The sequence below is a fragment of the Geotrypetes seraphini genome, chromosome 11 (genome assembly GCF_902459505.1).
Source record: "Geotrypetes seraphini chromosome 11, aGeoSer1.1, whole genome shotgun sequence".
Lineage (NCBI taxonomy): Eukaryota > Metazoa > Chordata > Amphibia > Gymnophiona > Dermophiidae > Geotrypetes > Geotrypetes seraphini.
In genome coordinates, this window is record NC_047094.1 from 52,492,515 (window position 1) to 52,517,693 (window position 25,179).

Below are 25,179 nucleotides of genomic sequence, written 5' to 3' on the forward strand. Positions count from 1 at the left end.
ACGGCAGGAAAGATAAGCCATCTCTCCTGCAGCGATAGTTTCAGTAGACAGTAGGCAGGTTGCTGGGGTTGCTGAGCTGCAGCGATCAGCTCAGCAGCCCCTTTTTCAGCACTTATACCTGTTTTGACTTGGTCTAAGTCAAAACGTATATGTGCCAACTAGACAACCTGCCTAAACTTTTGGTTATACCTGCTGAACGCCTATGTCTAGGTTGGCCCACCTTCCGCCCTGTCCCCTCCTCTAAAAACACCTCTTAGAGGCAGGGGAAAGGCCTAAGCTGGTTTTAGATACATTTAAAACCAGCTTTGATTATGGGTACTTGGATGATCAGGCTTTTTGATCGTCCAAGTACCCATTTAGGCCACTTTTTAGACTTTTTTTTAAATCATGAGCCCTATAGTATATAGTCAAACGGGGATTGCCAAAGTATATTCTTAAGGCTTTGCAACTTGCTCAAAATGCTGCTGCACGCATTAGTGCATGTTTCAAGATCTGAGCATATTGCACCAATTTTGAGAGATCTGTCTTAACCGCAGCTTTGTAACTTCCCTTCTTTGTGCTTATTCTGTCCAAAGTTACTCATACGTTTTCTTTTTTTTTTTTTATGAACGTAGTTTTGTAATCTGCTTTGTTGGATTGAGTAGAAAATGTAACAATACATGAAATGAAATAATCACATGCAGAACTCCTACAAGTGCTGCAATAATAATAATCGGTTGTTTGTTCGTGGTATGCAGCCTAGCACAGTGTCTCTCAAACTTGTTTAGCTCCAGCACACTAAACGGAGCAAATGTTTTTCGCTGCGCATTATAATTGAAATGATAAAATTGCAAAACCAACAAAAAATTACATTTGAGAGTTATTTATTTAAAGTTCTTTAAGCTATGTAAGGGAAATTGTAACAATGAAGAAACTAAAGAAGATACAATAGAATCGCTAATCAATGCGATGGATGAGCTTGTTTTTGAGTGCAAATTAACTCAAAATGCGGCTTGATAGTCGACAAGCAAACACACATTTCATCATTGACCATCTGAAGTCGTTCTCTTTTTTTCGATTTAATTTCTGTCAGAGCTGAAAATCAAAGTTTGCAAAGATAAGAAGATCCAAAAGATAACAAAGCTTTGATTGCTTTGTTGCTCAAGTTAGGATAACTATTGCATATAAAAATAAAACTATGTGCCGTTAGTTTTCAAGGACCAATCACATCAAAGAATGATGCTTGTTTGGGTGGTTGTATCCTTATGCACACAGACTTGCATAACATTGACAGACTCCTGCGTACGTGACATACATGCCATCTATTCTAGTGTATACTTATGAAGGGAATTTTTTTTAAAAAAAGTAAAATTCTGGAATCTCTCGTGGCACACCCGGAATCTTTTTAGGGCACACAGTTTGAGAGACACTGATCTAGCATATATACACAGTAATCTAGGGCTGAAACAGACTTGGAAAAATTTGTAAGAACAACATATTTTCTTAATAAAATAGATTTCCGGAGAACTCATGGACAAACCCAAACCAGGCTGCAGACTGTGGGCATTCACATGGAATAAGATCAGACAGACCTTAAGTCACATTCGGCTTCATTCTTTGGCTTATTTCTGGTCGTTCTCTTCATTATGCAGGTTGAGGGCAATTTTTAAATCCTTTTTCCCACAGAATTGCAAGTTTATTTTTAAAGGGAAACCAACATTGGGTTTCTCCTTGAAAATATACTGGCTGTGGGAATGAGGTCTGAGCCTCAGAGCATATGTACAGGGCTTTGAAAATGTGAGTCCATTTACTACATTCAGTTAATAAACTAATTGGACGGTGTCTGTGCTGCCACAGGCAATATTCAACAGTACCACATGCTTAAATGCCACTTTCATAGGCTAGCCTGGGTTAAGCAGGCTAACCAGCCTGCTAGGAGCAATTAATACATAAACACCTTTCACAGAAACAAAACACTTTGCTTGGCTGAGGTAGGCCACTTTGCTTTATTGTTTGCTTCACATAAAATAGAATGAATTTGGCCTACCTCAGCCAAGCACAGTCTGTTTTCCCAAGGCCTGCCTCCACCTATCTCTCGGGGAAACTTGATAGTTCCTTTTTTTTCCCATGGGCCCTCTGCAGAATAAACCCAGCCTGGGTAGAAATACCTCTCTCCTGTGAGACCCGCCTCTGTGACTCAACACTGAGCTCCATAGCCCAGTGCACGTTGGGCCTTGTAGTTCCACATTTGATTAGCACCTCCTGCTGCCCAGGGGTACAATATTTGCATGGGGGAGGGAAAATCTATTACAGCCATTGAATTTATCCAGATGGCCAACTCAACAGGTTTAACCGGGCAGGTACCTCTACTGGCGCAAGATGGTGCAAGCCAGCATCCAATTTACGGAGAAGATCATAAGAACATAAGAATAGCCTTACTGGGTCAGACCAATGGTCCATCAAGCCCAGTAGCCCGTTCTCACAGTAGCCAATCCAGGTCCCTAGTACCTGACCAAAACCCAAGGAGCAGCAACATTCTATGCAAGCAGTGGCTTCCTCCATGTCTTTCTCAATAACAGTCTATGGACTTTTCCTCCTGGAACTTATCCAACCCTTTCTTACAACCAGCTACACTATCCACAACCTCTGGCAATGTGTTCTAGAGCACTTTTCTTCAACCGCCGGTCCGCAGGAAATTTCTGCCGGTTCACGCAGGGCCAGCGGGATTGATTAAGTTCAATCTCCTGCCGGTCCACGTAGGGCCGGCAAGATTGACGAGTTATTTTCAGCTGGGCCAGAGAGATCATGGGGCACCTCTGACAGTGGCTTTTTCCCCTCTCTGCAGCCCCCCTTCTTACCAGTGCAGCGATTCAGGAAGGCAGCCTTGGGGTTTTTGCTGAGTCGTGGCCACCTCTGATGATGCAACTTCCTCTTTCCTCAGAGGCGGAGTGACCCAACATAGGACCCGAAGCTGCCTTCCTGAATCACTGCGCTGGCAAGTAAGGAGAGCTGCTGGGAGGGGAGAAAGCCACTGTTGGAGGCTGGGAAGCTGCTGGGCAAGGGGAAAAAGGGACAGCTGCTACTGGACCTGGAGAGGGAGAAGGACAGATGCTGCTGGGAGGGGAGGAATCCGTTATTCTATCTAGACTGGATTACTGCAACTCCATCTACTTAAGCCTAACAAAGAAAAGTCTTCACAGACTTCAGCGGATTCAGAACAACGCGGCTAAATTAATCTTCGCAAAAAGCAAATTCGACCACGTCTCCCCGCTTCTGTCTAAGCTTCACTGGCTCCCAGTTCTCCTCAGGGTTCACTACAAATGCGCCTGCCTAGCCTTCAAGTCTCTACACGGCATCCTCCCTCCCCTGTTTCCACTTTCTTGGCTCTCCCCGAATCCTAACTTCACCAGATCCACTCAAAAATTCATACTTTCATTCCCCTCTTTAAAAGGCATCACCCATACAGGAAAACTTGGAACATCCCTCCTCTTCAAGATCATCGAGCTGTGGAACAGCTTATCTGCCCCTCTTCGAAGTTCGTCCTCCCTCCAACGCTTCAGAAAACATTTGAAATCTTGGCTTTTCTCTAAAATGTAACCTCCCCCTCCCTCTCCTCTCCACTTAGTCCCCTCCTTCCTTTCTTTTTACCAAGCCCTTCTCCTTCCCTTTGGAGTTCCTTTGTTTAGTAATTCCTGTAAACCGTGCCGAGCTCTAAGTCCGTGGAGATGACGCGGTATATAAACTTAAGGTTTAGTTTAGTTTAGTTTAGGAAGGGAAGATAGTTACAGCTGGACAAGAGGAGGAGGGAAGGGAGAAGGAAAAAAGGAAGGAAACAGCTAGCAGGGAGATTAGAGGAGGGGAAGGGGAGAGACAGGCATGAGAAAGTAGAGAAATTGATGATGGGAAGAGGTCAGCAGAGAAATAAGCAGAGCGGGACAATGATGCTAGATCTGGTGTAGGAGAGATAAAAATGAAGATAGCAGTGAAGCTGGAACGAATCAAGTAAAAAGGAGAGAGGGGGCACAGGCTGGATTGAAGAGACAGAGATAGCACACGCTGGAGGGAAGAGAGTGAAAAGAAGATGAAAGCAGAAACCAGAGACGAAAAAGGTAGAAAAAAATAATTTTATTTCTATTTTGTGATTAGAATATATCAGATTTGAAATATATATCCTGCTAGAGCTGGTGTTAGACATAACTGGGGACTGCAAAGCCCAGGCAGTGCTTCTTTAGCTTCCAGCTGGCTTAGGGTGCTGTCTGACCAGGGGGCAGTTGCCCTGGTTGCATTCCCCTAACACTATTCCTGTCATGTGTGACTACAGTATTCTGTTAGCATGATATTTCTGTGTAGCATTCTGTAATAATTTGGCTTGTTCAGTTTTCTTGATAGTAGAGGGGATATATGTAAAGGGAAGGGGAGGGGATCCTTGCTCTGTATTATTTGTATTTATCAGAGCAAACAAACCAAAACTGCAGACTTGTACACGGTGCAGGCAAATTTTATTTTGACAAATAAATCTTAACTAAAAACCTTTTACCAAACAGGGGACCCAACACGGTCCGTGTTTCGGACAACCTTCATCAGGGGTCCATGGTAATAAAGGTAAAAAGAAATATATCACAAAAAGAAGCCTGGAAAAATAGCGTTTGGTAGCACACCAGTGAATCTCTGAAATGCACTACAAGTTCGTCACAGTCACTGCTATATCTGCTATATCTTTCTTGAGATAAGGAGACCAGAATTGAATGCAATACTCCTGATGAAGTCGCACCATGGAGCGATGCAGGGCATGATTTTCAGAGAATCCCCCACCCACCACCTAAAAAAAAAAAGGAACTTCTAAATTAGGCTCCTAGTCCCTCATTCTGTAACTTTGTTCTTAGTACACTGTATCAGGCACCTTGTGTGTGCACAGTTTACAGAATGCTTGCACGTACACCAGTGCTTCCCAAACCTTGTCCTGGAGGCAGCCCAGGATATCCACAACTGAATATTCACGAGAGAGATTTACATGCACTGAAAACCTGACTAATTTGGGTGCCTCCAGAACTAGGTTTGTGATCCAGCGACTTACATGCATCGTTTGTACCAATAATTAGCATTTATGTGTACCATACTGGACACTATTCTATAAAGAAGTGTATCGCATGCTGTGCCACCCGAGATTCCAGGTGTGCCACGAGATGCCAGGCAGAAGGAGAGGCCTCAGTGCCGGCTGACTGTGGCTTATTAAACTACAAACTGGTGCATCCAATCTTCTATTCCACCATCTTCTTGTTGTTTTGCTCATTCACTAATGGCGATATCAGCACATGGCCAATAATTTAGCACCGTGGCATTTAACACATGCACTGAGGAAGTACCTGCCAACACGTTCTTTAAGATTTGAAACAACGATGGAATTGTCGATTGAGTCAGTTGGGAAGACTCATAGGACACCTGAGCACGGCCTGCAGTCTTGCATTTTAACCTGTGGTAAGCATGCATTAGTGTTTATTGTGGCTTAGTCAAAAGGCAAAGGAGATGTCAAAACCAACCTTCAGTTACATTTGTCATATAGCATATCAAGGACTTGTTTTTTGAACTCTTGTGAAATCCTTAATAAAACATATGTAACCGAAGGTTGGTTTTGACATCTCCTTTGCTCTTCTCTTGTTGCTCCAGTTTATTCTGAGGCTTAGTTTCTTCTTTTTTGTTTCTTTAATCAATAGGCACCATAGAAAGTTGTTCTAAATTATCTGGATAAGTTATTCAGATTGCAGGCTAAACACTGCCACTGTCCGGGTAAGTTCTGCTGCTACCTGCTTTATCTGGATATTCAGCTCTAGACAACTATGGCCCAGATTCTATAAATGGTGCCTAGTGTCATTTAGAGAATCAAGCTTAGCGATGCCTAAGGGTCCAGCTTTTCACTCGTCTAAGGACGCCCAACTCAACCATTCCTATTCTCCAACCCTAACCACGCCTACTTTATGAGATAGGCATTGTTAGGCATCCTTAGGTGTGAGATGGCACCACCACTTAGGTCCTAAGAGTTTGACGCTGAACTCTTAAATTGTTTAATTTTTTGAGGTTTGGATGAAAACCGGTGTGGTTAATTACCATGCCAATTAAGCCACTTAAAAAATAAATGTTAGGCGCAGATCCCAAACTTAGGCATCACTAGGTGGCCACAATTAGGTAAGGAGGCCAAGAACAATCCTACAGCTAGCATTCACAGCATTAAAAGATCCTTTTTCTAAGGTGAGCTAACCAATTTAGCACACTCTAATTAATAGTGCACAGTTAATACTAAGATGCCCATAGGAATATAATGGGTGTCTTTGGTATTTAACACGTGCATTCATTAGCATGCACTAACACCTCCCCCACCCTTTTTACAAAGCTGCAGTAGTGGATACCGCTGCAGTAACTGCCCCAAAGCCCATAGGGATTTAAAGGGGGGTAAATCTGTTAGAGGGGTAAAAGGACCCCTAAGTTTGGGAAGATAAAACAAGAGTATAACAGCCTCAAATTGAGAATAAAATATCACAGCTGCTTAGTCCAGAACTGGATATATATATATACAGTATATATATATATACTAGTCTTATAGCCCGTTACATTAACGGGTTCTAGAATATATGTGTGTGTGTCTGTCTTTATTTCTTTCTCTCTCTCTCCTTAGCCGCTTTCTTTCTTTCTGTCTTTCTTTTTCCTTGGCTGTCCATCACCACCCCTTGCCTGCTCCCCCTGTCCATTCTCCCTTCCTTTTACCTCCCCTGTGTCCACCACCACCCCTTCACTGCTCTCCTTATGCAGCAGCAGCCCTTCTCCCTTTGTTTTACCCCCTCCCTGTCCAGCAGCACCTCTTTCCTTCTCTCCCTGTCCAACATTAGGCCTCCGTTCCTTTTTCTTCACCCCCCCTGTCCATCAGCACCTCTTTCCTTCTCTTCCTGTCCAGCAGTAGGCGTCCCTTCCATTTTCTCCCCCCCTTCCTCCTTCTTAGCCCTATGATACACTTACCTTGCTCTGCCCCTGATCAGAGGTCCCGACAGCCGCCCAGTTGCACCCATTGGAAAAGTTCCCTCTGCTGCATCCTGCACCCCTCCTGACGTGACTCCCGCTGTTTTTCTTTCTGTCTGTCTCTGTCCCTGGCCCCCTTTGTCTGTTTTTCTGTATATCTCCCTGCCCCTGTGACTTTCTTCTATTCTTTCTGTCTCCCTTCCTCCCTCTGTCTGTCTGTCCGAAGCAGCATTCCCTCCCCCTCCATTTCCCTCCCCCCACACCAGTTCCCTGTGCACCTGCCCCTGTGTCTTTATTCTTTTCTTTCTGTCTCCCTTCTTCCCTCTGTCTGTCTGTCCAAAGCAGCTTTCCCTCCCCTTCCCCCTCCATTTCCCACCCCCCACACCAGTTCCCTGTGCAGCAGCAATAGCATTTCCTCTACCCCCCTTTCCCTTCCCGCGGTCCCGACTACACATGGCGATTCAACTACACCTGGCTCTTAAACTGACCCGAGACCTTTGCCGCCCCCCCCTTCCCTTCCTTTTCCACGGGCCCGACTACACATGGTGATTTAAGCAGCGTGTGCAGCAGTCTTCACATGCTGCTTCGGGTCCTTCTACTGCCCTGATTTACTCTGGCATGTCCCTGATGACATCATCAGAGACGCGGCAGAGCAAATCAGGGCAGTAGAAGGGCCCGAAGCATCGTGTGAAGACTGCTGCACACGCTGCTTGAATCGCCAGGTAGGTAGTCGGGCCCGCGGGAAGGGAAGGGGGGCGGCAAAGGACTCGGGTCAGTTTAAGAGCCGGGGCGGAAAGTTGCTGGGCTCCTCGGTGGGGGCACTGAGCAGCCGCGATCCCTCTCCTCCGAGACGCCACCCCCCCCCCCACTGGAGGAACGGAGATCAGTGGCTGGCTGCGGTCCCGGCGTGTGGAGACATCGGCAGCTGGTGACGTAAGCGCGCATGCGCACTCCTACCTAAGGTGCCCTACATCTCACGGAAAACGGACGCACAAAGGTGGGAGTGCGCATGCGTGGCTTACCGTTTTATTATATTAGATATATATATATATATATTTTATTTTTTTATTTTTTTTGCCAACATAGTGACATTTAAAAAAACTGATAACTTGAGTAGCTGAATATTTACTTGAATATTTATTGTTGTAATCTGTATTTTAATATGTTTTCCTTTAATATTGTAATGCCACCTACTTCCTTAATGTGGGTTTTGAATCAAATATAAATTGTAGGTTAAATTAAATTTTCATTATGATTATTATTATTTCTCAGAGAAGCAGGATTTTTTAAGATTTAAGGCAGAATTTCTCTAGGGTATATTATAATACACATCATAACTACACATCTTGGTTTTGTGGGATTTTACTTCATTAAACTGTAGAGTCTGAGGAAAGATTGGAGCTGCTGACCCTAAATGTCTAAACGTAAACATATACTTAATATAAATAAGAATACAAATACAACTATAGTAAATTGTATATAAGAAATTGTGCTGCACCACTGATTCCGTCTCTGCTCAGTATATGTTTATATTTATTAAAATTTGATATCCACTATACCTTTCACATGTTCTCAGCAGATTACATACAAATGCATATTGCATATTAAAATACAGTAAAACCTTGGCTTGCAATAACTTGATTTACAAGTGTTTTACAAGATAAGCAAAACATTTATTAAATTTTAACTTGATATACAAGCCATGTCTTGCAATACAAGTGCATATAGTAAACACACGTCACACAATCACAACTGAACCGATTGTTCTTCTCTCTCTGACACTGCAGGAACGTAGTGACTGTTTTAAATGAGCGAGGTCTTGCAATACAAGTATGTATAGTATTTTGTATTAAAGGTTTTGGGTTGTGGAATGAATCGTCTGAGTTTCCATTATTTCCTATGGGGAAATTCGCTTTGATATATGAGTGCTTTGGATTATAAGCATGCTTCTGGAACGAATTATGCTCGCACACCAAGGTTTTACTGTAATTTAAATATGACAAAATAAACTAAAATAAAGAACTCCATTATAAAAAGAGAAGACCTCAATTCACCCTCATTCAAGACACAATCATACTCACATACCAAAAAAAAAGGTATTTTACCCATTCACCCTTCAAATTAATGAATATGTCCATCTGGGGTAGAGTTAACGCCAAAAGCCTCTTGGAAAAAATACGTTTTAAATAGTTTTTTTAACGTCGCATGATTTGACTCTATATGAATCTCTTATGGAAGTTGATTCCACTTAGCTAGGGGCTAAGTAAAAGAAGGCTTTGTTTTGTGTTGATTCCCATTTTGCTCTCGATACTGCAGGAATAACTAATCTATTATCTTGTAAAGATCTTAATGTCCTTCTCGGTGTATATGGAATAGTCAAAGATTGTAAACCACTTTGTATCTCAGAAAGGCTTTATATCAAATCACAAGGTCCTTTACCATCAAGTTGCATATGGCAGGGTAAATAGAGGGACTGTCTATTCAGTGTATCTGCACAGTGCTGTACACATCTTATAACACAACAGAAACAATACGCCGTGAGTAGTAGAACTGTTATAATATAGAACACAAAGGCAAGTGTGAAAGAGCATTAGTCAAAAATGTGTTTGCAATATGGGCCTGATTTTATAACCTGATTCTAGGTTAGGCGCCGCTAAGCGCCCTAATCACGGACGCCTAGCGACGCCTAACTTAAATTGTTTTTAAGTGGTTTAAATGATGTAATTGATCACACCATTAAAAACCAATTAAAAAGACAATATTATAATTATCAATTTAGGTTGCGCAGATATCTGCATGGTGCCTAGCGACGCCTATGTCGAGGCACCCTCCAATGCCTACCTGAAAAGTCGGTGTGCCTAGGGGCAGAGAATAAGTGTGGTTGACTTAGGCGTCACTAGCATCTGAGGTAAGTACCGGAAAATTAGGTCAGGTAAAAAGTGCTCTAACATACCAGCACCTATAATGCCTAGTGATGCTTAAGTCTGCTTAGGCGCCACTAGGCGTGATTCTATAAAGGATGCCTAGTGGTTGATTGACAACCGTTCAGCATGGTGTCTACAAGTTAGGCGCCGCTAAGCACCATTTATAGAATCAGTCCCTATGTACATACGAGGGGCTGCTGAAAAGTTCTCATCCCAATCACAAAGAGAATGATGTGGAGCCATGAAACTTACAAATCATTCCACACTTTTCATTTCAGTGAGGCAAATGCATCTAGCAAATGGGCACAAGTATAGGTAAACCAAGCTGTTGTGATATCACTGATGAGGCTGGCTCTTAGGCATTGGTGGAATGAGACATTATGACATTACGATATGAGGGGCCGCTGAAGAGTTCTCAGCTCAACCAAGAAGAGAATGATGTGGAGCCATGAAACTTACAAGTCATTCCACACTTTAGACACTTCTCATTTCAATGATATAAAATGAAATGAAAAGTGTTAAGTGAGTGGAACAACTTGTAAATTTCATGGCTCCACATCATTCTCTTCTTGGTTGGGCTGAGAACCTTTCACAGCCCCTTGTATGTGTTAACACATACATAAGTGGGCAAACTTGTGTGGTTTTTCTATGCTTCTTTGAGATAGTGTGTGGGAGAAATCACTCTTGTGGTTTTATGCCATCCCTCTTACTTGAAAAGAAAGGAGAAAAAGCCGAGGACTGCTTTGTTTTCAAAGAAATGGAATTTAATTAGGTGTCAAGGGCTGCAAATCGTTTACTGCTGCCTTTGAAACCTTTCAAGCCTGAGGTTCAAAAAAAAAAAAAAAAAAAGGAACACATTTGAACCTTACCAGTTCCTGATAATCTGCTATACAAGAGCAATTAGTTTTTCTAACACTATAAAATACACACATCAGACAAAAACTTACAGAATAGTTTTAAACACATGCCACGTCTTAACTGGGCCAGGGAATAAAAGAAAAATCTATTTTAATTTTGAGAAAGAAAACTAGATTTAACCAAGTATGACTGTAACACCAAGGGGGTAAAACAGGGCACCTAATAAAAATAATGGCAAAGTATTTATTTTACAACCGCAGTATAGCTTCCTATATACTTTTATACTCATATATAAGCAAGTAGAACCAGCCCTAACAATGGATATGTACCATGGGGTAATTTTATAAAGTCATATCCTACACCCTTCAAAATCGGGATCAGAAAAAAACAGCACTGAGACGGTGGTCGCAGAACTAGTAACATATGTCAAAGAACTACTAAGTAAGGGTCACAATGCAATCATTAATCCAATTTGACCTGAGCAGTGCATACAACCTAGTAGATTCCGACCAAATGTCCGAGATCTTCAGTGATTTCAGATTTAGCGGTCTAGTCCTCTTCTGGTTCCAAGCCTTCAAAACCACTCGGTACTATGCTGTACATAAGGATGGTGTACTTTCAGACAGCTGGCACCCTCCTAGCGGAGTCCCTCAAGGATACCCACTTTCACCATCAGTGAGTGGTAGAAAACTGGAATGCTCTTCTGGAGTCTGTCATAGGGGAAAACACCCTCCAGGGATTCAAGACAAAGTTAGACAAGTTCCTGCTGAACCGGAACGTATGCAGGTAGGGCTGGTCTCAGGGCGCTGGTCCTATGCCCTCTCATTCCAGAGCTTCCTTTCAGTTGAAAGAGACTCGACTCATGCGCATTTATGCCACGTAAGAATTTAAACGTCTCCATCAAATCTCCCCTCTCCTGCCTTTCCTCTAAAGTATACATATTGAGATCTTTAAGTCTGTCCCTATACACCTTATGATGAAGACCAGGCACCATTTTAGTAGCCAACACCATCCTTTTTATATCTTTTTGAAGATGCTGTTTCCAGAATTGTACACAATATTCTAAATTCAGGTTTAAATGGAAAATTAATGTCAATTCTGTACTTGCATTTTATGTATTAAATTAAAAATCACTGAGCAACCTCTAAATGTTCACCAAAAGACATATAATTTGGCATAATTAGTAGTGCCAAGATATAGAACAAAAATTGACTTGTGGAGGTAATGTCCCATAAACCTGAATTTTTTGGACCACCTTAACGCTCAAAATTGAATGTCCAATTTTAAGAATTTTTATAGAATTAAGAACATAAGAACATAAGAAGTTGCCTCCGCTGGGTCAGACCAGGGGTCCATCGCGCCCAGCAGTCCGCTCACGCAGCGGCTCATCAGGTCCATGACCTGTAAAGTGATTCTTTGTCTAAAACCTTTCAATACCCTTTCATTATCCTATCTCTGTCTGTATCTATATGCCTCAATCCCCGTATCCTTCAGGAACTTGTCCAATCCCTCTTTGAATCCTCTTAATGTATTCTGTCCTATTACATCCTCCGGAAGCGCATTCCAGGTGTCCACCACCCTCTGAGTGAAGAAGAATTTCCTAGCATTGGTTCTAAACCTGTCCCCTTTCAATTTTTCCGAGTGCCCCCTTGTTCTTGTAGTTCCCAATAGGCTGAAGAATCTGTCCCTTTCCACCTTCTCTATGCCCTTCATGATCTTGTAAGTCTCTATCATGTCTCCTCTGAGTCTCCGCTTCTCTAGGGTGAAGAGCCCCGAGCCTTTCCAGTCTGTCTGAAAGGTTTTCCATACCTTTTATCATTCTTGACGCTCTTCTCTGAACTCTCTCAAGCATTTCCATGTCCTTCTTTAGGTATGGCGACCAATATTGGACACAGTATTCCAGATGCGGGCGCACCATCGTGCAATACAGCGGCATGATGACTTCCTTCGTTCTGATTGTAATACCCTTCTTAATAATACCCAACATTCTATTTGCTCTCTTTGAGGCTGCCGCACATTGTGCCGTTGACTTCATTGTTGTGTCCACCAGCACACCCAAGTCTTTTTCAAGGTTACTTCCCTCTAGTACTAATCCCCCCATTTGGTAGCTGAACATCGGATTCTTCTTTCCTATATGCATGTCCTTGCATTTCCCCACATTGAAGTTCATCTGCCATTTATTCGCCCACTCTTCCAGTTTGTTCAGGTCCCTTTGTAGGTCCTCACATTCTTCCATGGTTCTAACCCTGCTACAGAGTTTAGTGTCATCCGCAAATTTTATAACTTCACACTTCATCCCCGTTTCCAGGTCATTTATAAATACGTTGAACAGCAGCGGTCCGAGTACTGACCCCTGCGGAACTCCGCTCGTGACCCTCCTCCAGTCTGAGTAGTGGCCCTTCACTCCAACCCTTTGCTTCCTGCCTGCCAACCAGTGCTTAACCCATCTGTTCACGTCCCCTTCCACCCCGTGGTTCCACAGCTTCTTAAGTAGCCGCTCATGGGGCACTTTGTCAAAGGCTTTTTGGAAGTCGAGATAAATGATGTCTACGGGTTCCCCTTGGTCCATCTGGCTGCTTACCCCCTCAAAGAAGTGCAGCAAGTTTGTTTGGCACGATCTTCCTTTGCAGAAGCCATGTTGGCTCGCTTTCATTAGCCCATTTATGTCAATTCCCTTGCATACAATTCATCCAGGAGCACCTCTAATGCAATGTTTACCAAACTTGCACTAGGTGAACCTCAACTACTCAGGTTTTCAGAATACCCACAATCAATATTCATGATACACCAATTCCTTGGTATGCAAATATATTTATGCATATTCATCATGGATATCCAAAAAAAATCTGACTAGCTGGGATTCCTCCAGGAGAGTTTTGGGAATTACCACTTTAATGGGTTAATCTAGTGCAGAAACGGGCACCCTTTATACACAGAGGGCTTCATGAATATCAGTCCCACCCCTGGCGGGCTGCAATATTATCTAGTGATGGAATTGGAAGTGCACAGAGCTCCTCAGACCTTCTGTCTGTGATAAATTAAAAAATAAGTAAAAATTTAACTACAAATGACGGAAACAAATTGCTAGCTTGGCTAGTCTGAAAATAATTGTGAAATGCAATATTTAATATCACCAAACCTCTGGTTAATGATGTTTTCTCTGCATACATTCCTTGGTCTCATAGGCCGCATAAAATTCAATGGCAGGGCTCAACTTTAATCTAGTAGATGATATTGTAAAGTACTTATGCTACCAGCATTAGGTGCTAACTACATAAGTGGCTGTCTTTAAAATTGAAGGGCTGCAGAAGGGATAAATAGAGATGGAAAACCTCATGTCCATACAAAATTAGGAATGGTCAGAGACATTCTGGAATGGGGCCTAAATTTATTTATATAGCAGCAATATTCAGCCTCTGCATCAATAAATTTATCTGTATATGTGCAGTCATAACTTTATTTGGAGAATTTATTCATATGAGTTCAAGGCTACTTATATGGGTAACCTGGCACCAAACCTGTACCAAAGTGTAGAATTTATCTAAGTATTAGGAATGTGCATGGAAAAAATTTTCATTCGATCTTCAGTTTGTTTTGGATGCTTTCCCCCAATTTTTATTGATTATTTTCAGGTCATTTCACAATTTTTTTTGTTAATAACAATTTTTAAATATACATTAGAACTTTTTACAGTGGGGCAAATGAATATGCAGCATTAATTGTTAAGTTAGAAAGGATTTACTCATCAATCTATAGATTCTTCAGGGTTCTTTTGTAAAACAGCTGTCTCTAGGACTAGTAGTAATGGTGAGCGTTGAAATCGCTTCAAAAAATAAGGGGACTGTATTTAGCAAGGCCAAATCTACATAAAGAGGTCGTGTAGGGATGTTTATTCAATAGTACGTATTAACATTTAGGCACCTTAAATAAAAATGCACAAAAACATCAGTATCTCAGGCCATACCACTAATAACGTAAAAAAAAAAAATCTCAATCCGATTTCTTTTTCCACCACAGCGAGAACATTAAGCAATATTTCAAAGCCTTCTGCTATGTTTAACCTAAGTCTGGACATTTTGACTCACTTGACTTGCTCTGGATACTAGCCATGGAATAAAGATTTGGGGAAATCTGATTTTCTTTTGCAAACTGTTTCCGCTTTGATGTCCCTAATTAGAATGCTTAATGTTTGAAAAGCAGCTGAGCTTCTTTTTCAAAAGGAACCAGGAGAGTTGCCCTGGATGGATTTCCACTCAAGTCCCCTGCCAAAAAGAATGAAAAGCAAAAAAATCCTTTCAGATCCTCATTCCTCTGGCTCCAAACCTCAGGAAAAAGCCAAGCGCCTCCAGGAGTGGGCGTGGGGTGGGGGGACAGGATACAAGTATAGTTTCCCTGCTTACTTTGGGGGAGGGGGAAGTAACAGTTATGGAAGCCATATTGGAAGTAGAAGGAGGACTAATTCAGTTTTGGCACTTAAAAATAATAATAATAATAATAATGGTTTTTTTGGGGGGGGTAGGGGAGGAGCTACTGTCCCCTATGTCCATTCTAACCTATATCTTTGCGAGGAGGAAACCTCACAGCTCTCCTAGCCTCTCCTTGCTAGAGTCAATGTGGCCAAGTAGAGGAGGGGACTGTAGGGGAATTCACAGGAATAATCACAAAGAAATGGGAAATAATGCTAAGTGATACATTCTAAGCCAAGGCTGGGCTCAGCCAGGGAAAGTTACTGCCTAGAATGGTAGAGTTGCTGTGGAAACAAAAAGTGGAGATGGACAAGGGGACAAGGATACCGCGGAGTCACATTCAGGTTAATAATTTATTTTTTGCAGTGACTAGGAACAAGTGAGATTGGTGCAGCATAGTTTTTGTTGGATCATCCTAATTGTATGAGGAACTAAGTGTTTGTGTAAATACATTGAGCTTATTCTCAACCCTCCCTCCCCTCCTTTTACAAAGCCGCGCTAGTGGCTGCCGTTGCGGTAACTGCCCCAATGTCCATAGGGATTTAAAAAGCTTTGGGGCTTTTGTCATACGACAGCTGCTAGCATGGCGTTGTAAAAGTGGGGGATACTGAATTAAGCATCCCCTATGCAGGCATTTGCTAAAAACATAGCCATGTTGAGTCTTCAATGAACTATTAACCTGAATGTGACTCCAGTGACATTCTAATCCCCTTGGCAGCCTCCATTTTTTTTTTTTCTTTCTGCTTTCTGTGGAATGTTTTCTTCTTATTTTCTCTTTGGGGTTTACTGTGGGATATTCAGTTCATGCAGTCCTAGCCCCTCCCATCATGATTTATTATTGAAAAAGATATGGGAGTCCTGCTATGAGGGAACATAAACCTCCTGAATTGGCCTAGTGCTCAGTGGCAGTGTAGAGCAGTGGTTCCCAACCCTGTCCTGGGGTACCACCAGGCCAATTGGGTTTTTGGGATAGCCCTAGTGAATATGCATGAGAGAGATTTGCATATAATGGAGGTGACAGGCATGCAAATCTGCCCCATGCATATACATTAGGCCTATCCCAAAAACCCGACTGGCCTGGTAGACCTCCAGTACAGAGTTAGGAATTATTGATGTAGAAGACCTGCATTTGATTCCTAGATCTGATCTTCCATTTCCTGAGCCTCTCAAGTCTAGGAGGGCTGTGGAGTGAAAGGTCATAACTACTGCTGGGAGAAAGTCTGATTCATTGTTCCATGGCACACCTTGTGGTTGCGTCTAGGGCCCCATGATTGTTGCAGGGGCTTGGAAGGAGCCTTGATGCATAGACTTTTGCTAAGGACAGCCATTCCAATAGCTGCTCCAGGTGAGTTGAGAGGAGATATCAAATTTAGAGGAGAATCTACAGCTCATGGCACCAGCCCCAGCCCCAGTTCCAACTGAGCTGGAAATCCAAAAGAAGCTACATGACACCTCAGAAGAAAAAAAAACATATCACCGTCACTTGCAATTTCTATACCCCTACTCTTATTCCCACTAGAAGGCAGATTAAGACATTTCTGGCTGTGGGGAAAACTCATTACTACTCCAAGTCCTTCTCTTGGCTTCTCACAGTTGAAGTCAAAATAAGGACCAGCTGGCTGCAGGGGAAATAGAGTTCCCTCAGCTTCAGCACTTTTCCAGAAGATAAGAGTAAAGAAGAAAAGAACACAGATGGAAAGAAATATGAAAACCACAGAAATATGGCACAAAAAATGTATAAAACTGAAAAGTAGTCTCCACCCTTGAGTCAGGCAAGGATAACTGTGAGAAAGGAACAAGCCTAATGAAATAAAAAGAGCAAAATCATCACAAAGCATAAAAAAGACTTTCTGAAAGCAAATTCTGACCACAAAAGAGTGATTGTATTAAAGCACAAAGTCTGCTAGAATAGACTAATCTGACTGCAGGAGAAAAGACTTCAAGCAAATATTTACATCCTTCAGGAAGAACATCCCAAACCTCTGCCTTCTACCAAAGAGATTTACCCCACTTCATTTCCGGTCCCATTCCTGAGGTTACGGTTGTTGCCATAAACTTAGACCAAGGAAAGTGTCACTTTGTGGTTTGAAAACCCCAGGGAGTCTGTTAGGGAAGCACAATTAGAAATGTTAGCTTTGCCACACCAAGCCTTTTCCCTGCTCTGGTTCCTGGTGATTGAGATCAGTACAGAGGCAAAGTGCGCTCCACCACAGCAAACAATACTGTGTCCTCACTGTAAGGACTGCCAAATGATATCAGACTCTTAGGGCAGGTTGATGCAGTCTTTGTTTCATTCCTCTGCTTGCCTGAAATTGTGTTCTGGTGTCCTGCTACAGCCTGGTCCAGCAGGTTTTGGCACCTTTTCTTGTCAAATAATACCACAAAGCCCAAGCTTTATTCATAACCCCGAAAAGGGTCTGGATCAACCCTACAGACCTTAAACAAAGGGTCCGATATTCAAAGGATTTATACACCTAACTTTGAGAGCTATGTTCGTAAATTGGCCTCTTTGATGATTTACTAGGGCTGAGTGTATAAATTTTCACTCCAAATATCACTAATGGGTTGATATTGAAAGGATTTAACCAGCCAAAAATGTCCGCAGACCAGTTAAATCGCTTGTTCAAGGCCATCTGCTAATTTTCAGTGGCAGTTAACTGGTTATCACAGCTGCAAATTAGCAGCTAGGCCTTGATTCTATAACAGGCGCCTAGATCACGCACCTAGCCAATCCAGATGCATAACTTAATTTTTTTAATTGGCTTAATCGGCACTGATAATTGAAAGCATCATTAAAAGTCAATTAAAAACCAATTAAAAAAAATAATTTTCCTGTAGGTGCCAAACTCTGTAGGTACCTACTACTTCAAAGTAGGCATGGCTAAGAATGGATTTAGGGTGGAATTTGGGCGTAAGGTACCAGTAAGCATTTATTTTAGGCACACTCATTTAGACCAAGAAAACCCTGGCCTAAATGGCAGTACGCTAAGGATATAACGCCTCCTAGCGCCCAAGAATCCTAAGGATCTGCTAGGCATGATTCTATAAACGGTGCCTAGTGGTTGATTGGCAACTATGATGAACGGCACCTAGGAGTTAAACACCATTTATAGAATCAAGACCTTAGTGCCTATGTGAAAACTGGCTATTTTGGGGGCATCACGGAGACAGAATCAGCAAAAACTGCAATACATAACTTGTTTAAAAAAAACAAAAACCAATCGCAAATATGAACAATAAGTTTTAGTCGTGATTTCACAGTATTCATGAGGGATTTAACCAAAATACCGTGAATAAAATAGAAAAAAAAAGTTATTCGCGGGCCAGTTTTGCCGCTAACCCCCGCAAATGTGGAGGGAGAAGTGTACCGTTAGGGCTTCTTTTATTTGTCTGTTTTGTGATGAGTGGAATCTTTCATTTCTAACAATGGTGTTCTTTTCATTATTATGTTGTTTTTAGAGGGTTGGATTTGTACCCAGTTTTGGGCGTAAGGATTTATACTAACTGGTATAAATCCTTGCACCTAAATTAGACATGGGTATACCATATTCTATAAGATTGCATGCATATTCTATGGATATTCCTGACCCACCCATGCCCCTCCCATGGTCCTACCCCCTTTTCAAATCCACATGGAAAATTTTATTCATGCAGTTCTTTTAGAATCCTGATGAGGAAAATGCGCACATAAATTCAAATTGTTGCCAATAATTGATTTATAGTCCTTATTTATTGGCACTTATTGGCTCATTATTTAATTAAATTGCACCCAAATTTGCATGCGTAATTTTGAGCACCATAGATAGAATTTGGTCCTTCCAGTCAGGACTAAGGTGCATTAGCATATTAATTAGGGTTACCAGACTTTACGTATGTAAAATCCGAACCCACAGACCACCCCAGGCTCTCCCATTTCTACCCATCATCTGCCCCGTTATACCCACACCACACCACAGCCTCGCCCCCTAGCCCCGCCCCTAGTCCGCCCCCCCAGCCTTCTCGTCTCGGTCAGGAGGGCATCTATACATGAGCAGATGCTTTTCCCAATGTGATCTGCTTTTCAAAACCCGGACAAAGTGCTGGGTTTTGGAAAGCCGTCCAGACACCTGGACATGCCCTCTAAAAAGGGGACATGTCTGGGTAAATCCAGTCGTCTGGAAACCCTAATGCTAATAGAAGCAGGGAGCAGAAAGTGACTATTATTGGAATAGGTATAGCAGGGGTCGGGGAAGTACAACAGATCAGGACTGAAATATATTGAGCACATGTGTGAAGGGAATACTGCTGGCATTGCAAACGTTACTGCAGGTCAAGTCTAAAGTAGAAAAAGTGGAGTGATACGTGAGAAATCAGTACTGGAAGACAATAGCTAAGGTCAGGACTGTGGTATGTTGACAGACCTGCATATATCAAGCCTACTACTAGAACAGCAGGTAGTGCTATAGTGCTTAACTGAATTGAATTTATGGTGACGGTACAAAAGCGTGCGAGACAAACATGCGCCGACAAACGTGTGCTGATAATTCAGCACAAGACTTCAGCGTGCCACAGGAAAACCTTCTTTTAAAGGACTCCAACGGGGAGGGTGTGTGGGGGGAACCCCCCACTCTACTTAATAGGGATCGCGCTGCCTTGCGCTGCCGTGTTGGGGGTGTGTGGAGGATGTAACCCCCCATATTTTACTGAAAACTTAACTTTTTCCCTAAAAAATAGGGAAAAAGTTGTTTCCAGTATAATGTGGGGTTACAACCCCCCCAAACCCCCCCAACGCCAGCACGATCCCTATTAAGTAAAGTGTGTGTGTGGTGGGGGGGGTTCCCCACCAACACCCCCCGTCGGAGCCCTTTAAAAGGAGGTTTTCCTGTGGCGCGCTGAATTGTCGGCGCGCGTTTGTCTCGTGCGCTTAAAACTATGAGGCGAATTTATAGTTTTGTGACTAATGCAGCAGGAAATGGTAGAGGTCAGTGGACAGAACCATGGTGTGCAGATATAGGCCTAATCTGACTGCTTAATTTGGGAGAAGTTAAAAATAAGAGTGGGGGGAGAATGTAAAGTGAACCTTCTTTCCCTCTCCTCTAAGATTGACTTAAATTAGTGAAAAGGAGACATCCTTTTCTCTTTTCCTAATCCACCCACTCTTCTTTTTCCCTCCCCTCCCCCCCCCCCCACTGCTTCCTCCTTCCCCTCCCCATATCAACTGGAAACCTCTATTTCCCCTAATCTCAACACACTCCCCATTTCTCCCCAGACTCTTCCTGTTTCTTCCCTTCCTCATTCCTACTGATCTCCCCTATTTCCTTAGATTTCAATGCTGTTCCCAGATCTCCCCAGATCCCAATGCTCTCCCTCTTCTTCATCCACTTTTCTTCCCCCAGGCCAGACCCCACCCGCTTCTAACCAGCTTCCTACTTATTAAACTGCTTGTACTGCCCACGGTGCAGAGTTTCCTCCTTTATCTGGTCCTTGGGCTGCTTTTGCCTCTTTTGTCTGGAAGGACACTGCCCCCCCACCCCCCCCACACACACACATCCTCCCATTCTGCATATGAGTGCAGGGGAATTTGTTTTCAGTTTTTAGGGACAGGTCCATTTCTAAGTATATCCATGGTAAATAGTCAAAATATATATTTGCATACATGTGATCTCAAAAGTAGGGTAATGAATATATTTTTGTTAATATGAAAACCAGATCTGGCTGCAGCCCTCAAAGGACTGCAGTGAATACTAGAGTGGTGGCCAGAACTGTGCTCTACAGATCAGAACTGAAGTGCACTGCTTAATGCTATTAGTACAGTATCTCACGTTCTTGAGTGCTAGAATTCAGGAAACATTCCCTGACATTTAACAAGCAGTTTTGAATTAAAAAGCAACAAGCGTCCCTCTTCAGAAATGATGGAGTGTTGGCATATAAACTAGATCTCAAACTAATCTTGGCTAGGATATGGCTGGTTTCAGAAAAAAAATGATATACTAAGAAGTTCTGTCAAGTTTCTTGGCCATTTTCCAAAAGTAAATGGGACTTCTAAAACTTCATTTGCAAATATTTTGCCTTTTTTTTTTTTAGGAGATGGTTCATTTTCCATGACCAAGTTTGGAAGTTTGGTGCTCAAAAGAGCAGTGTCTGGTTCCCATGCACAGTGTAGGATGATGGCAGGGAGGCTTCCAGGACAGATAGCCTCACAGAGCTCTGGACAAAGTGTATTTTGCAAACATTTGAACATCCAACATATCAACTTACTAGCTGGTTCTTCTGTGCTGGTGACTATCGGGGTCGTAATAATCACTGGTATTTCTGAAAAAGCAAAAAGAAAATCACATAGGTAAGGGTCTGGGTTGAAACTGGTCAGTGACTGGCTGCTTGGTAGATTTGCCACTTCATCCCGGTGAACCCCCAAGGAAGGATCCAGTCCTAGTTTATACCCATTGCACGCATGAAGTCACTTCTCTGTGGATTCAGTAGGGGAAAATCAAGGACTGGATCGGCTGGTTTGGGGTAACCTGGAAGAGGTGGCATTGCTTGCTAACATTATTGAGTGACAGCAGTATGATGACTCAGCAGCATTCGAACAGTAAGGCTAGCCAGTAGAGAAAAGCCAATATTCCACTAAAGCAATCAGCACGTGGTTCTTTGCTGGATTATAAACACAATTTTTTTAAAAGAAAAATATCATTTTCTGGTTTACGATCAAGTCCACATTATGATGCTTAGAGACAAATATGTGCGTTAACTTTGGCAGCTAATCATGGAAAAGAGATCACTCCTACCAGTTTTTAAAAAACTGTTTTTGTATTTTTGGCTCAGCAGTTTCTTAATGCAGGACGTTTCTCTTGATAAAACATGCCAAACATTACCATGTTTGAAAGGCCAACTTGCCTCACCAGCACATTGCCCTGCTTCTCAGCCCCTACTGACTAATGGAAATGAGGCCATGCAAAGAATCTCTGTACATGGCCCTGCATCTCTCCGCATCCCTTTCCTGGCGGTCAGATTAGAGTTACCGTATGGTTTCAGAAAAAGGAGAACAGATTGAGACATCCAGGTTTTACTTCCATTGAAAGCAATGAAAGTAAAACCCGGATGTCTCAATCCACCCTCCTTTTTCTGGAGACATATGGTAACCTCAGGTCAGATCAGCATCAATGATGACAGGTCAACAACATAGGGGTAGAATAAATATTTGCTTCTAATCTATGCAGCTGCTCTCCCTCCGTCTCATGTCTTGAGTGTAAAGGAAAAACACACCATAGTGGAAGAACAGGATAGCCAAGGGAAGAATGAGAGTTTACTCAGATTAGGTCGATGCATAAAGTTTGCATTAAAGTCAAGTGCTGATAGCTCAGCACATGGTTTTTAACACCTAGTCTTTGCTCGTTGATGTAGTAAGCTAATTATACGTACACTTGATGCACACAGAACTTCTGCACTAAATCAGGAGAACACAATGGAGATGTGTGCACAAGGTAGCTACTGTGTGCATGCCCAAGCAAAATAAGTATCGACACACATGTGCTGGTGTGGGTTCATAGTCTGTCGCGCGCGAGACACCAGCACGCCGACAATCCAGCACTGACAATTTGGCGCATGAAAGAAGCATGCCGCGGAAAAACTTAATTTTAAAGAGCTCTGAAGTGGGGTGTGAGTGGGGAACCCCCCCACCCTTTACTGCATAGTATTCGCACTGCTGCTGGGGGGTTGGAACCTTGCATTATAGAGAAAACGGAACTTTTCTGATTTTTGGGGGGAAAAATTCCATTTTCTCTATAATGTGGGGGGTTGCTCCCCCACCCTCCCAACGGCAGTGCAAACATGATGCAGTAAAGTGGGTGGGCGCTCTTTATAATGAAGTTTCCCGCGACGCGCTTCTTTCTTGCACCGAATTGTCAGCGCTGGCTTGTCGGCGTGCTGGTGTCCGGCACGCGATTATCCCGTCACCGCTGGTGTGTTACTCTGTGCATAAATATTGACATCTTAAAATTCGATATTTATGCACAGAATATGATTTTGCAAACAATAAATGTAAATATATGTGAAGCAATATGAACCATGTATATCTTAAGTGTAACCAATAGGATCTTCTTATTAGGTCATCAGATGTGCTTTCCGTATCTTGATCACTTTTAATCAACGGAAATATGTGCACAGCTTAGACAAGGATTTCAAAATTTTGTTACTTAGCACTCCTCATTGACCCAATTTTGGCACTAGGAACCCAAGCAGAGTACCGGGTACAGCTTTGGATTCTTGCTCTGAAATAGCTAAGAAGAAAAAATTAAAAAAATTTAAATTGAAACAGGTTGGGCAAACTGGATGGACCATTCGGGTCTTTATCTGCCGTCATCTACTATGTTACTATGTTATTATGTTTTATTTTGTTTATACGCTTTACTTTGTTTATATGCGTTATTCATATGCTTTATTTATGCAGTTTGTTTAAAGAAACAATTGTTTACTTGTTTAAATAACAATTAAAATGTTGAAATCGTTGCCTAAGCTGTGCACATATTTCCGTTGATTAAAAGCGATCAAGATACGGAAAGCACATCTGATGACCTAAAAAGAAGATCCTATTGGTTACACTTACGATATTCATGGTTTATATTGCTTCACATTTATTTATATTTATTGTTCGTTGGATTTGATGAGTGAGCAAAATAATAATAATCTAAGAGCTGGATATTTGACATCAGAATAAGATTCCAGCACATCTAGATACAATTGAAGGGCTTATTTCCAAATCCTGCTAAGTCTATATTAGCTGGACTTAGAGGGTTTTGAAAATAAGACCTTCATTTATGTGCTCACCTTCCCCATTCTGTCTAGCCATTCAATATTCAACCAGGAGCAGTAAATGCTTCTTTAAATGACGACCGCTGCAGGTTTCTCCCCTACTATCATATTTTCATGCATATAGCACATGTGTTATATGTGTTTTTATAAACCACGGACACTCCATGTCCGCTAGATGCATGGGTGCGCTATACCAGTGCATTTTTGCTAAGATGCACTAATTGCAAAATAAACACATTGGTTTTTAAGGCTTTTTATTTTTTTGCAGGTTTTTTGCACTGATAATGCCTGCATGAACCTACAAAATAAAGCCCTTAAAAACAAATGCGTTAGTTTTGCAAATAACTAATAAGTTAATCAATTATTGGCTCTAGTTGTCAATAATTGGAATCTACACATGCGTCTTTCTTGAGAAAGACATGGGGGAAGCCACTGATTGCCCTGGATTGGTAGTATGGAATATTGCTACTCCTTGGGTTTTAGCCAGGTACTAGTGACCTGGATTGGCCACCGTGAAAACAGGCTACTGGGCTTCATGGACCATTGGTCTGATCCAGTAAGGCTATTCTTATGTTCTTTTGCTGCTATTTTAAAAAGATGTACAGTGGAACCTTGGTTTACAAGCATAATTCGTTCCAGAAGCATGCTCGTAAACCAAAATACTCGTATATCAAAGTGAGTTTCCCCATAGGAAATAATGGAAAGTCGCTTGATACGTTCCCCCCCACCCCCCACCGAGGCCAGCGGTGCTTTCCCCCCTCCTCCGCTCGAACCGGCACCCCCCGCCTGAACAACTTGAAACATACCCCCCCGGTCTGGCACCGGCACGCATCCCACAAGACGTGCCGGTGCCGCTTGAAGATCTTCCTGCCTCTGCTGGGCCTTGAGCATGCATCTGCGCTTGCTCAAGGCCTTCTAATTCTCCCTCTCGCCAAGAATCTCGGTGAGAGGGAGAATTAGAAGGACTTGAGCATGCGCAGATGCATGCTCAAGGCCCGGCAGAGGCAGGAAGTTCTTCAAGCGGCACCAGCTCGTCCTGTGGGCTGCGTGCCGGTGCCAGACGGGGGATAAGTTTCAAGTTGTTCGGGTGGGGTTGTCGGTTCGCGCGGGGGGGGGGGGGGGCTTTGCGAGCAGGGGGAGCAATGCCGGTTCTCGGATGG

General features: G+C 42.6%; 1 protein-coding gene across 2 annotated transcripts in view; it reads right to left on the reverse strand.

Annotated features, from left to right (window-relative positions):
• NTN3 (netrin 3) overlaps nt 1–25,179 on the reverse strand; it is a 312,749-nt gene that overhangs the window by 60,577 nt on the left and 226,993 nt on the right. For both annotated transcript variants that reach the window (XM_033963623.1, XM_033963624.1), the window contains one exon: nt 21,470–21,523. In XM_033963623.1, the coding sequence (XP_033819514.1) occupies nt 21,470–21,523 (54 nt within the window). The remainder of the gene's footprint in view (nt 1–21,469; nt 21,524–25,179) is intronic.